This window comes from Gobio gobio, assembly GCF_949357685.1.
Source record: "Gobio gobio genome assembly, chromosome: 24".
NCBI lineage: Eukaryota > Metazoa > Chordata > Actinopteri > Cypriniformes > Gobionidae > Gobio > Gobio gobio.
In genome coordinates, this window is record NC_137120.1 from 24,772,113 (window position 1) to 24,787,257 (window position 15,145).

The following is a 15,145-nucleotide window of genomic DNA, read 5'->3' on the forward strand; positions in this document are numbered from 1 at the left end:
CATGTCGTAACCATAAGTTTTATCTCAATTATGACTTTGTATGTCAATTTCAATTTTATCTTATAATTCCATTACATTTTATGTAATGACATAAAAAGTCAAAATTTTAACGTTAGTATGTCATGATTTCTACTTTCTGTCACAATTTATTTTGTTAATCTCATATAACTTAGAATTTCATAATTATGCCTTAGCTTGTCTCATAAATATGACTTTATCTCATAATTATGTCTTAGTATGTTGTAATTTTGACTTTTTTTATCTCACAAATATGATTTATGTCATAATTTCTTCTTTCTTTGTTTATTTTTTTAATCTCATACAATTTAGAATTTCATAATAATGACTAATGTCTCATAAATATGGCTTTATCTCATAATTATGACTTATGTCGTAATTTTGACGTTATCTCAAATATGATTCGGTATGTCATATTTTTGACTTTATCTCGTAATTTCAGCTTTTTATGTCATAATTTATATTTTACTCTCATAATTATTATGACTTTATGATTTTATAATTATTACTTAGTATTTCATAATTTGGACTTTTAATGTCATAATTAAGATTTACAAAGGCATGATTTTTTTCTTATGTGGCGGATATGGGCTTCCATAGTGTTGTTATTATTAACTAAAACTATGAAAAATATGAATTATGATGTTTTTGTTACTTCAAATAAAGCTGAAATAAAATAAAAATATTAGAGGACAAACGAAATGTTGCTTTGGCAACTAACTGAAAAAAAAAATTGAAGTACTAAAATGACTAAAACTGAAATACATGTAAATTAAAGCTAAATAGAAAAATACAACACAGGCAATCCTGTGACAGGTCATTTAGACTCAATCTATCCTCCTCATTTAAACACTCACTCACGTACAAACACAGTTACATACAAACACTCGTGATTTTCGCCTCCCAGCCTGTACTTTGCCATTAATTTTTGAGTGTGAGGGAGAGCGGGTCGTGTGGTACCCCAACACACTGTGATGTCATCAGCCGAGAGATTACACAGGGCCATATGGGTGACGGCCTGCCACAGTAATCCTCCAACTGCCTGCTCTTCCTGTCACACACAAACACACATGCACACTCACTTTCCTCGCCGTGGGATGCATTCTGGGAAATGTTGGGCCCTCGTACCAGTGAAAACCATTACTCATAAGTTAATAAGACAATATTTTGATTATGTTGCGTAATCTGATGCAGTGTACATGTACACGGTGAGTGAACACAAAGGTCTGTTGTATATTTCCTTGCCTGCATGGTGACGAAGGTGAAGTATAATCGCATTAGTGGTTGTGGGATTATGAAGAACGGATATAGGGCAGGTGGATAGAGTGAAGCGGAAGTTTATTACGTGCAACTTGCCATTCACCAGAGCTGCCAAGAAAATGTTATTCACTGATTTGATGTCTGTTTTGATGCTTAATTTAGTATATATACACTAACTGGTAGATATCTAATATAAATGGAACCAACAAAGGCCAAAAAAATTAAGATAACTATAAAGTTTTAATGAGAAAGTTCACCCCACAACTATAACGATAACGTCATAGAAGAATGATTGGAACCATTTTTTTTTCAACCAGAATCCATTATGCTTTAAAGAACTTGAGCATTTAAAACAGCAGACGACAAAACTGCAGCGTCCAAACTTCATTCACCCCAATGGAAAGCATATTTACACTGTCTGAATCATTCCCTATCCCCTACATAGTGCACTATGTGCCATTCACCGAATTTAGCCGCAGTTTCAGAGTCTGTTTATGATGTAGGGGGAAATACGCTTCCGATTCTAGCATTTGATTTGACAGAAAATCTGATGAGAAACTGAAGCGCAAAGTAATGTCATCAAAAGACATTACTCATGGCAGAAGTGAGAGACAAAGTTATGCTTATATCTTCTAAATGCGAATTGTGTCATTGTTTTGGAGTAGCTTATAGATAACAGTAAGACTAACATTCATACTAAAAGCCAAGAGACTTCCATTTTGACTTCATGTGGACTTTAGGGCCATTCACACCACGACGATAACAACTTACCATAAAGTTTTATTAATCTTCTATGAGAATAGGGAATTCCCCACCAAAACTCTAACGATAAAGACAGAAGAACGATATCGAAATCACTTGTGAATGCTAATGAATGTTAAAAACTTTGACAGCCAATCAGAAGAATCCATCCTGCTTTAAAGAGCTTGAGCATTTAAAGCGACAGATATAAACAGAACGTTATTGTTATTAGCTATAATACTAATAGTTAAAGCCACAATATGTAGTTTTTCGCCGCTAGAGGTCGCTTGCTCAAAACAAAGGCGTAGTTTGATGACATCTTGATTTTGAGAAGCTTTTATTTCGCCGCAGACGACCACTTACGCTTCTTCTGGTCAAGTGTATGTGGGGTAACGCAGCGCTGTTTTACCATATTAGATACATTTGAGTGTGTTGAAAGTTGTTATAACCAGTGATGCCAGTAACGCGTTACTTAGTAACGCGTTACTCTAATTTGACTACTTTTTCCAGTAACGAGTAATCTAACGCGTTACTATTTCCAAACCAGTAATCAGATTAAAGTAATTTATCCAAGTCACTGTGAGTTACTATTTTTGTCATTTTCCTTAGTAAAAATATATATTTTTGCTTTCTTGTTTAGTCTCAGCAGGGGTTTTCCGGCATAGAGAATTACGAGGCGGTCGTCTTCGTCTGTCGACAAAACTCAAGACAGGCAGTCACTTGCTCAGATTAGGCATGTCGTGATAATTAAATAATCATCAGAAATATATATTGTCACATTATCCTTCAGCAATCATTATTAGTATATTATGATTTGCTAGTAGCCTACAAAGTCATCTAAAGCCATTCCATAGCTGAATGTCTTTCCTCCGCTGTAGCTGTCCATCATTCTCCGTTCAGCAAAACTGCGCGTCGCGTTCGGTTCCAGTCAGCAGCAGCACGGTAAAGCTCACTCCAATATGATATATTACCGTTATAATACTTGATATGTTGATAAAATAATATATCTTCCTGGAGTTTATCTAGCGGTTTCTGAAAGATGTTGCGCTCGCTACCCAGGTGACAACACAAGGACTATTAATTAGCATCACACGCACAATAACCGGAATTTAAAACTGTGAAGAAACAAATAATCAGTGAATGTTTGGACCGATATAGGCTACATAGTAGACTAGGATTTGTGGGCTCAACGCTCATCTTCTCTTTATGCCGTGAACTTTTCAATGTGCACTCGCTCGCTCTGCCCTGCACACACTGACTCCATGTTGCTTTAAGCGCATCATTCTGCACCCGGGATGCGCATAAGCGCTTTGTTGCCGCTCTGTTTTGAAGCGTTTCATATATTTTCATAGTTTTGTGCACTTAAAGATTATTAAAAAATATATTGTTCTCACGTATCGATCATATAGGCTATTTGTTGTCCCTTTACAGAGCTGCACATTACGTTTACAATAAAATATAAATCTTGTAATTTTATATTATTTGTGTAGGCCCATATAATTATTTACATTCATATATAAATATAAATTAAAAATTAAATATAAATAGTTTTTCATAAATGTATTTAATAAGAACACAAAGTAATTTGTACCTTTTCAGTAACATGTTTAGATTTTATAAAATTAGTCAAAAGATTTTTTTGGAGATACAATTTCAGGAGATACATTGTTGACGTTACTGTTAAAAATGCAATTTCCAATAAAGTGTTGGCAAAAACGGTTGTCATTTTTATGTTGAGGCTGCAGAGGTGTTGTCGGCAACTGATGAATGTAACTAATAAAGTAACTTGTAATCTAACTTAGTTACTTTTAAAATCAAGTAATCTGTAAAGTAACTTAGTTACTTTTAAAATCAAGTAATCTGTAAAGTAACTAAAGACTTTTTGAAAGTAACTGTGGCAACACTGGTTATAACGTTACTCTGTGCGTTCACTCGGCGGCTATGAGACACTTGTTGCACACTGCAGTGAGCTTGATCGATATTAGGCATGGTAAAACATGGTTCTCGCGGTAAATAAAGAAAACAATTTAGACTAACTGTGTTGAGCTGTATAACAATGATTAATTTTCTGTCGATGAATGTATCCAAACAGTTGCTCACCTGTCTAATAAAACACATAAGATATTAAAGTGTCTTTGGTATTTCGGATATCGAGGGTAACGCGGGTATGATGTCATTGATACGCACATGGTGCATTCAAATCATGTCGTAAAGATCGTATTTACGAGTTGAAGTCGTAAATACCAGTGGGAAGTTCGGGATTTTCTTTAAGCCCCAATCTGTACGAGTTGGGGGCGTGTCAGTGAGAAACATGGCAGAATCAATGGATGCAACATCCGTAGTTGAATATAACAGGTTTTTAGCACTGTCAGGCTTTGTCATTTACAACAAAGTATAAGCTAGCATTGTAATATAACAATTAGCCACGATACAGTTTACAGTGGCTTCATAGATTAATTAAAAACGTAAACTATTAAAACTCGCCATGATGCGCATTCTTTGTTCTTAATTTTCTATAAGCAGAGTTAACAAACCTTGCTGTATTTTCGTGAAATTCATTAAAAGAAAGTAGCCTACACCGCCATCTTGCTCCGACCAAAGAGACTTGAACGCACATGAGGTCGTAAACACGACTTTTAAATACGAAACATCCCAGGAGGATTTGAATGCACCAACAGACACGGTCCCTGTCCTGGTTAAAATGTATCATTTCTCTGGATTTAAACATTCTTGGAAACATAATGTAAGTACACAGGTCAACAAAACATGTAAACATTGTTCTAGTGGTTTTTGGATATTGTAATTCTTACATATTGTGCCTTTAAAGGTGTCTTCATAGTTAGTTCTTGATGTGAATAGGCTTTAAGCCCACATATCCTACCTCTTTTAAATATTTTCAATGTTATTTAAAGGGAAATGGATTGGATTTACAAGAAAATGACACGACATGTGCGTTGCCGTGATGAACTGATGATTTAAATGTTCAGAATTCGCTTCCATCACACTTTCAACTGAGGGCGGGTTTAGTCAACAGAACGTAGGCGCGCTCTCGTGTCGGTGTGTCCATTTATGGTTCGTGACGTCAAGCGCCGGAGGTTCCATTCATATAAAACAGATCCTACGGAATCCCCTTGGAGGAAATGTAGACTCAGGCACAGTACGCAGGGTTTAGTAGGCAACCTACACCCCTGAAACATCACATCCCAAATAAAAGCAGTCCTCCACATTTCACTTTATCGCTTCAACATGAAGGTCTCCAGCATAGACTGCCGTCGCCTGAGGAAGATCCTACGGAAGGAGTGTGGAAGTTGTCTTATTGTGGACTGTAGACCGTACTTCTCCTTCTCCAGCTCGAGTATCAGAGGCTCCGTCAATGTGAACTTGAATTCGGTGGTGGTCCGGAGGTCCCGCGGCGGTCCAGTACCTCTACAGTTCGTCATCCCGGACGAGGAAGCTTTGTTTCGGCTCCGGGAGGGCAGCATCTCCGCAGTCGTGGCTCTGGATGACCGCACACCTCATTTACAAAAACTGAAAAAAGACAGTATTGCTCAGATTGTCATTAATACGTTGTCGCACTTGGCGAGTAGCGCGAGCATCTGCTTCCTAAAAGGTGAGTGAAGAATGTTCGATTCGTTCGACTGTTTTATTTCGTTTTTTCTCAAAAGAATGTGTTAAAATGTTTTAAACTCGTTTAATTTGTATGTAGCCAATACATTTAGACTGATGATGTCAGGGCAAAGCATAACCAATTAATAATAATAAAAAAAACGTAATAGCCTATATTTATTTTCATAATCTTTAAATTGCACGGAAATAATTATACGGAAGAATAGACATTTTAATAATGAAACTATAGGCTATATACTTTTTGGATTATATATATATATATATATATATATATATATATATATATATATATATATATATATATATATATATATATATATATATATATATATATATATATATTAAAACGTGTTTAGACTAAATAAATCAATTTAGAATCCTGCATTCTAAAAGTAAATAAAGAATTAGGCTACATATATATATTTATATAAAGTAAAATTCAAATAAATAATAAGTTAAATTTAAATTATACATTTTTATTGCATTGGCCTATAACACTTATAGTTTGACATTGACAATTAACATTCACCATTATGCTGTTGAATGAATAGTTTTATGTTTGATACAGCAGATTATGCTTTTATCTGGTTTTCAAGCGATAAATTCTCGTTGTGCGTCAAAGGACGGATGAGTCAGAGAGGGAAGTATGAGAACCAACACAGTAATATTTATAGCTATACCATAGCATATTATTACTTCTTCCAGTGATTCAAACGTACATGGATTTTCAAATTGGCTTATTAAAGAATCTGCAGGAGATTTTGACGAATGAAAAAAGGTCATGCATTCTCCCTTTGTTGGTGGGATTTGCTTTTTACTTCTCACACTCTGATCCGCTTGAACTGTTACATGAGAAGCTCTTGATAAGGCGAACGACTCAACAGTCCTTGACAACTCATAATAACAGCTCATTTCTCATTGCAGGAGGCTACGAGAACTTCCATTCCCATTACCCCGAGCTTTGCACTGAAACCAAGTCTGTGGACCCGAGTGAAGACAAAAGCGAAAGAGGAGTCAGCAGTCACTGTGACAAATTGGGTTCTCACCACAAACCAGACTATGATCAGGTAAGAGAGAAGAAAGCATGCTGTTGTTTCCTCATTTTAACCCACTTCCACCGAAACTTCCCCTTAACTGTTGGAGTTTCTGCAACAACTCCCCCTCAAATCTGATTCGAAATACAGAGAACAGGCCAATGCTCTATAATATATAATACATAATATATATATATACAAATGGGAGGCTATTATGGCTTGTTGACAACCATCCGTCTACCCAAGAGTCAAGCGTTCAAAGACACCCAGTGGACATCTGAGGTCCTTTTATGTCTGACCTTTCAAACAGTGCCTGTACACCACCTGTTGGTCTTCCCTAAGAGTTTTAGTTCTGATGTGTGTTATTGTCATTCTCCAGGGACGGCCGGTGGAGATCTTGCCTTTCCTGTACCTGGGCAGTGCCTATCACGCCTGTAGACAGGACTATCTCAGTGACCTCCGCATAACAGCGCTGCTGAACGTCTCACGCAGGGACTCTCGGCCCGCCAAAGGACAGTTTGACTACAAATGGATCCCGGTGGAGGACAGTCACACAGCGGACATCAGCTCACACTTCCAGGAAGCCATAGATTTTATTGGTAAATATTGTAAATGTACTATGTTTATAAAGAGAGTGACAGTTTTAAACGTCACCATCTTTAATGTTATATAAACGTCACACGTATTGGCTGAAACCCTTCCCGGAACTCAGCACATACCTATAGATAGGCCAGCTTATTTCAGGTCGTTTAAAAATAAGACTTCCTCTGCCTTACTAACACATCATTTCCATAATCTGACCTGACTGCACCTTTATTTACACCTACAAATCCCATGTTACTTGTGTTCTGGGAAATGCAATTAATAGCAACTCCAGCAGAAATAAATAAGATGAAACATATAGATAAACAGAGATAAACTGACGTTACTGTGAGTCACAGGTTTGACTATTTCAAGAGTCTTACGTACAGTATCATAGGTGTGGCCAGTGTGTCAGTGGATGAGTCGATGATTAGTGGTGTTAGGTGTGTGTGTGTGTGTGCTACATGAATAGACTGATATGTGTTTTTTAGATGGTGCACTGCGTCATTATCAAGTAAATGTGTTTACACAATGATTTGACAGCATTTTAAGGCACAATATGTAAGATTTTTTAGTTAAAATATCCAAAAACCACTAGATCAGTGTTATATATTTTGTTGACTTGTGTAATTACATTATCCCAAATGTTTCCAAGAATGTTTAAATCCAGAGAAATAAGCTATTTTAACCAGGGCACGGCAGAAAACGAATCATTGTTAAAAAATACACAGCTAGTCTTATTTATTTTTTTTAAATATTGATTTACCGTGAGTACCATGTTTTACCATGCCTAATATCTTATAGTAGTCGGAGAGCGAACGCACAGAGTAGCATTATAACATAAGTTTCAACACACTCAAATAATGTATCTAATATGAGAAAACAGCGCTGCGTTACCCCACATACACTTGACTAGAAGAAGCGGAAACGCTCGTTTGAGGCATAATAAAAGCTCTGCGAAATACAGGCATCATCAAACTACACCTTTGTTTTGAATAAGCAAACTCTAGTGGCGAAAAATAACATACTGTGGCTTTAAAGTGGGAATTAAAAGGAAGTTTGAAATGAAACAGCTTCTCGAACAAGAACAAATGTAGGGCGGGACTTGATTTTGTCCATGGTAATTGATTGGATGGTTGTGGTTTGCTATTGGTGGATCTCATGTGAGTGACAGGTTGCCCCGCCCTCACGCCAGTAAACACATCATCAGAGAAGAGAGTGGTTCTCAGGAAAGCTGTCAAAACAAGGTTCACCATAATAATGTATAATTAAATTGTACTTAAAATAGTAAAAATGCCTAATGGTAATGATTGCTATACTGCCTTTCGTTTATGGTGATTTGAATAATAAAAAATCATTGTGTTACAGCATTTTTGTATTAAGTATAAGAATCATTTGTCAGAATGCATTATAATAATGAGGGAAATATTGGACACAATACAAAATATCTTAATGGTCCTAAAAAAATATTAATTTTCTTCATGTAAAATATAATTTTAAATTTTTTTATTTATATTTTGGGGTGAAATATACTCTACACATTGGTTTTGTGAGACTCACTCTTATAGTCGTCCCATATGGCTAACATAAAACTAAACTAAATTACATTTCTTTTACATTTCCCTGAATATAGACAATAATATGTAAGAGACCATGAGATAATTTGGTCTCTGGCAGGAAAGCGATAGCAGAGAAATGAAAGAATAATCCATCGAAAGCGTCGGCTAATGAGTGTGTGGTAATATTTAGGCGCATTAGCGAGTGTGATAGTCATTATGACGCCCACAGCTCGGCCCCGCTCCGCTCCAGATGGGCTTCAGGCGTGATTCACACCAGCAGGTTTTGTTTCAAAGAGAACAGCAGCGAGAGATCTCAAATGAACATTTGAAGTCTCCCGGTGTGTGGAGGAGATAAATCTGGAATCTGCTTAGCTGTATTAAATTAGAAAGGAATACGCAATCTCAGCTTTCCATAATGGTGTGAGTGTGTGAATATATGGATTTATGAGTCAGAACCTTCCAGGTGGAAATGAAACTGATATGACATTATGATAAAAAAGGGGTCAGAGAGGAAATGAATTAGCCGCGCGATAATGGACGGAGTATATCAGAAAATAACTGTGAAAAGATAAGCAGATGATTATTTTACTCCTTCCCACTAACACCTCAAACAGAACATCATTTTATGCATTTATATGCATTGTAATGGCATTAAAATATTTTCTCAAATACGCTCAAAGCCATTTGTAGATTGCGTTTTCAAAACATTGACTGCGTCCGAAATCACATACTCTCTTGAGTAGGTACTTATTTTGACCACTAAACCGCTAAAAAATTGCGTTTTATATAGTATGAGTGTAGTGTGAATGTATTCTTGGACGTACTACACCTGCCATGCTGTCTGTATCATGTGACCTATCAGCGTCAGTTGCGTCACTTCACTGCCATTCACAAATCCAGGAGGCCTCATTGGATAGTAAAGTGTCCATTGTATGCACACTTCAGAATCTCGCCATTAGTAGTAGGTTATCCGGGTAATTTTTGCCTAGTACTGTGAATTCGGACATACTTCTTTTGTCACATACTGTTTAGTATATAGTAGGGAAGTATGCGATTTCGGATGCAGCCAATGTGTTGTTTGTTTGAGTATTCTGACCAGCCCAGCATAGCAACACTGGCTCAACCAATGGTGTGAGTTTGGGGCATGGCTCAATTGTTTGATTGGCAGATGAGGGGCTTGATTTGGGAAACTTGTTTGAAAACAATAATTGATATTCTGCCATTTAGCTCTTCTGACTTAATAAGTAAAGTCTGACTTGAATCTTGACTTTAAAAAGTTATTTCAAGAGCTTTTGTAATGAATTCATTTTCTTTTCTCTCCACAGAACGTGTGAAAGAAAAGGGAGGTAAAGTGCTGGTCCACTGCGAGGCTGGAATCTCTCGTTCTCCCACCATCTGCATGGCGTACATCATGAAAACCCAACATTTGCAGCTGGAGCAGGCTTTTGAGGTTATCCGAAAGCGGCGTGCCATCATCTCGCCCAACTTTAGCTTCATGGGTCAACTACTGCAGTTCGAGTCGGAGGTGGTTTCTTCGACGCCTCCATCCATCACTCCTGCCGCTCAGGAGACGCCCACCTTCTTTAGTGGTGACTTCACAATCGAAACCGAGAACTTCAAGTCTTCAGTTTTCACCTTCCCTACCTCCTTCCTGACACCAATGCCCATCCAACCATCGGTTCACCAGTTCAAACTGAGTCCAATAACTGCGCTGCCTTAAAATGGCTGCCGACTCAATGCAGTCTCAGTGTACTTGAAAATTAAAGGATGGGCGAACAGAACAAAGCAATGGACTATCACAGGGAATAAAAATGTTTTCATATTTTTAAAAATCATGGACAACAGTGTTAGCTTTTTGATTTTGTTTGCCTTAGAGAAAGCCACTGGACAATGATTACACTGCAATACCTGCCTTAGCTTGATGATGTTCTGCCTATTAACAGCGCCTAGCTGGGCAAATTAAATTATTATTTTTTTTAAACAGTTTCTTTTTTATGAATTGTGGATCTGTTAATAAAATTTTTACAGTGTACATTTTGTTCATGGTGTCAGTTTATTACCAGCTGGTAATTCACTCCCCTCTGTTTAACAGTTTTAAACACATTCTGCACTATTCCCCCAAAACCAGTGTAGAAAGTCAACAAAAATTCATAAAAAAAACACGCTTTTGTCATGAAAGGAACAGTATACCACCCCATGCCATTGTCATTTTACTGACAGATGGGCCTAAAATACCCTCTCAAAAAAAAAACTTTAAGGAGCCAAAGTAAAAAAGACACAACAGTGACCTCTGCTGTGATAAATATTATATATTAGCCTACTAAAATATACCTTTTAGTGGAACATAAGCCTCTTTTCACACCACACGAAAAAGTTAAGCGAATTTAGGCCTATTTCAGTGCACATTTAACTACACACACAGCGGAAATATTTTTAGTCATTACAATATTCCTCAACAAAAATCATTTGCAATAAAGGATCTTGTGACGCAATATTAAAGAGCAAATATCTCACCCATTATTTGGAAAAAATATACTTTTTTGTGCTTCACACTAACCAAATCTTGAATCCAGATGAGAAGCTTGGATTCTGTTCTTCTGTGTATACTGGATATAATGTAAATATAATACAAATCTCATGAGGATCAGATTTTTCTAAAATAGTGATTGCATAATCATATATGTATTTTTATAGAAATAGGCCTACTCAGTAGCCTAACCCAGAAAAAGATGTGTGCTGCAGTTAGGTTATGAGGTTTAGTGTGAAAGAAAGATGTTGAATTATTTCTATATTCATATGACATAAATCAAAATTATGTGGTAAGTCGTAATTATGAAATTAAGTCATGTTTCATCTTATTAGATAAAAATTCGTAATTATGACATAAGTCATAATTATGACATCACTGTGATTTACATCACTGAAACTGTTTATGCCCTAATTTTTATGTCATAATTATGACTTTGAATGTCATATTTTTTTATGACATACTTGACTCAGGTCATAATTTCGCCTATTTATGTCATTGTTGTTATGGTATTGTATTGTGACAATGCGTCATAATTACGATTTACCAAAGCATGAATTGTTTTATTAATATTATTATGTGGTTGAAATGGGCTTCCATTCTTTTCTGTGAAATTAAGAAATTTAAAATAAAGGAAAATGTAGTCAAAATTAAAAAGGGAATATAAATAAGTGAAAAACATGAACAATCATAGGTAACTTGTTATATGGATTATATATCAAGAGTTTATTCTACAGCAGCTGACTTGGCGCCCAATCTCTACCTCGATGGACTAAACTAATTTTTCAAAATGGGGGTAGTGTTACAGGCGAAATAGATCTGAAACTAAAGTAAAGCAATGAGTTAATTAAACAATCAACTATTATACATATAATTAATTTATCTTGATAATATGAAGCTTGTGCGATACATATACTGTTCTTTTAAACGTTTCTTTTAAATTGTACTTATATGTCCCCCTAAAAAGTCAAGTAGACTCGTCCGTTCGTCCCGCCTCTGTCGCCATTTTGATTGTTATGTCTGCTTCGTGAGGGGAGGGAAAATAAAATTTGATCGTACACAAGAGTAAATATCGGACAAATTTATCCAGTGTGCAGACATATTTATCTAAACTCAAGCCCTTCTTCTCTCTGAGGAGGAGGGTGTTTAATTTAGCTTTGTTCGGCTGGTTTCTGAGGAGAGTTTTGTGCATAAACCGCCATGTACATTAAACAGGTAAGTGACTGAGATGCGACTCACGCGTTGCATGTAAAATGGATATATATGTTTAATCATGCTATTAAACTACTTATTTGCATTTGTAAAAGTCAAATATGCACAAACATACGTTTTTCTCAATTTTGAGCTTGTTAGGTTGTAAGTTTTTGCCGGTGTATGGTCCTCAATGAAGTTAGCATTAGCTTTAGCGTTAGCTGTCAAACCCTCCAAACATTGCAATCAAATATTTGATGCCATATTTATATTAAACATCTCATATTGAAATGAACATTTATTTGCTGCTGTCCATCATATGGGCGGAAACTGCAAGTAGAAAATGAAGCTATGTCTCATGTAAATACTTATAACGTTACTCCGTTATGTATTATGTAACTCATAATACATAAAGTGCTGTTGTATGTACACAAACATGTCTCTGTAAAATTTAGATTACACTCTTAATTGAAAGCAGGTTTTACTTTCAGCATATCTGGATGAAAATAGGCTGTATTGCTATAACACTATGTTGATGTTACATTTAATGTAATATTTTGTAAAATATCTCTTTCAGGTTATTATTCAGGGGTTTCGCAGCTACAGAGATCAGACTGTGGTTGACCCCTTCAGCTCCAAACACAATGTCATAGGTATGATTTTCATCATTTTAAGAATTCGTTTAAATTTGATAATTTTTTTTCATTTATAAAAAATAACGTTGTTCACTTTTCACAGTTGGCAGAAATGGATCAGGAAAGAGTAACTTCTTTTATGGTAAGTTATTGTTTTAAGTAAATTATAAGAGTGCTCCGATCAGGATTTTTGGGGCCGATTACCGATCCAGGGTTTTTACTAGGAGCCCTGTAGCCCCTAACTGAATTTTGTTTAGGGCCACACCTTAAAGGGATAGTTCACCCAAAAATGAAAATTAGCCCATGATTTACTCACCCTCAAGTCATACTAGGTGTATATGACATTCTTCTTTCAGACGAATACAATCGGAGTTATATTAATTATATTAAAAAAGGCTAATTCAAGCATTATTATAGCAGTAATAGGTGCTCTGTTTTTGAAGTCCATAAAAAAGGCATCTGTCCGTCGAATAACATGCTCCAAACGGCTCTGGGGTGGTAATTAAGACCTTCTGAAGTGAATCGATACGTTTGTGTAAGAAAAATATCCATATATATAACTTTATTAAGTAAAGTTCCAGCCTATTGCCTTCCGTGGAAAAGTGTTGAAAGTGCCATCTCGCAATTCAAGATGAATATGTGACGTCATGACGAGCGTACCTGGTCGCGTTTGTCTTTCGATCGGCAGAGGCACTCAAAACACTTTTTCCATAACTTGAATACGGAAGGCGGTCGGCCGCAACTTTACTTTATAAAGTTTTAAATATGGATATTTTTCTTACACAAACGGATCGATTCGCTTCAGAAGGCCTTTATTAATCCCCCCAGAGCCGCGTGGAGCACGTTATTTTGTTACAGATGCATTTTTTTATGGACTTCAAAAACAGAGCAACTATTATAATGCTTGGATTAGCCTGGAATTTTTTAATATAACTCAGATTTTATTCGTCTGAAAGAAGAATATCATATACACCTAGGATGACTTGAGGGTGAGTAAATCATGGGCTAATTTTCATTTTTGGGTGAACTATCCCTTTAAATCAACCTGCAACGCAGTTATTCACATTTCCCCCCATTTTGACTGCATTACTTACAAATGCCTTGGTAATAGTTAGACTTAACGTACAAAAATTACAATGTGCAGTTTTATTCTAAGTTCAGAGGGCTCCAGACTAACATTTGAGGGCAGCAGCACTGGTGCCACTAAGTTCTACAGAAAGTATTTAGGCAGCACTGAGCTAGAGTTGTGTAGATAAAATTAACTTGAATTATTATCATATATAATGTCTTAAAGGGGTCATAGAATGGTACATGCACTTTTACAAGTTGATTATACGGAAATGTGTGTTGGCAGTGCCTGTACACAACCATCCTATATTGATAAAAATACATCCAGTGTTTTTTTTTAATCTCCTTATATATTTTCCCCTGTCTCAAATCGAGCCGTCCGACCATGTGACGTTACACGGTGTACGCCCCTCCTAAGATTGTTGATTGACAGCAGCGTTTCAACACAGATCCGCCCTGAGCGAGCTGTCATCAATCCGCCATTGTTGATACTCTGGAGCAGAATGGCGTCTAAGCGATTGTGGTGTTGTGTTGTTGGGTGTAATAACGAACACAGCAGTCATTTTGATGTTCCTAAATCCGAACTGCTGAAGACCCAGTGGCTGCAGTGCTGAGTTTTGTTTTAGAAGGGAATATTCCCCCCCGATCAACGTCAATGTTTGCGCAATCATTTCTCAGCAGACTGCTTTATAAACGAGCGTCAGTATAAAGCAGGTTTTGCTAATAAGCTGCTCTTGAAAAAAGGATCGTGTTCCTGCTGCACCTCAGGAAGATCGAAGATGTGAGTGTAACGTTTTATTAACCTTTATATTAATCTTTATAAATCGCTTGCACGCTTCACGATGAATGAGGCTAATGTTTACAGGGTAAGTTACATTACGGCATGCTTTCTGTTTATGACGT

The 15,145-nt window shown here is 36.4% G+C and overlaps 2 protein-coding genes across 2 annotated transcripts in view; both read left to right on the forward strand.

Moving 5' to 3' along the window:
- The first annotated feature begins 5,152 nt into the window (after nt 1-5,152).
- Nucleotides 5,153-10,853, forward strand: dusp5 (dual specificity phosphatase 5). Its single transcript, XM_079807684.1, has 4 exons — nt 5,153-5,629; nt 6,571-6,713; nt 7,060-7,279; nt 10,147-10,853. The coding sequence occupies exons 1-4, from the start codon at nt 5,266-5,268 to the stop codon at nt 10,539-10,541; spliced, it is 1,122 nt and encodes a 373-aa protein (XP_079663810.1). The 5' UTR covers nt 5,153-5,265; the 3' UTR covers nt 10,542-10,853.
- Nucleotides 10,854-12,340: 1,487 nt separating this feature from the next.
- smc3 (structural maintenance of chromosomes 3) overlaps nt 12,341-15,145 on the forward strand; it is a 39,416-nt gene continuing 36,611 nt past the window's right edge. The window contains exons 1-3 of the mRNA XM_079807122.1: nt 12,341-12,563; nt 13,117-13,192; nt 13,278-13,316. Coding sequence (XP_079663248.1) covers nt 12,549-12,563; nt 13,117-13,192; nt 13,278-13,316 — 130 coding nt within the window. The 5' untranslated portion in view covers nt 12,341-12,548. The remainder of the gene's footprint in view (nt 12,564-13,116; nt 13,193-13,277; nt 13,317-15,145) is intronic.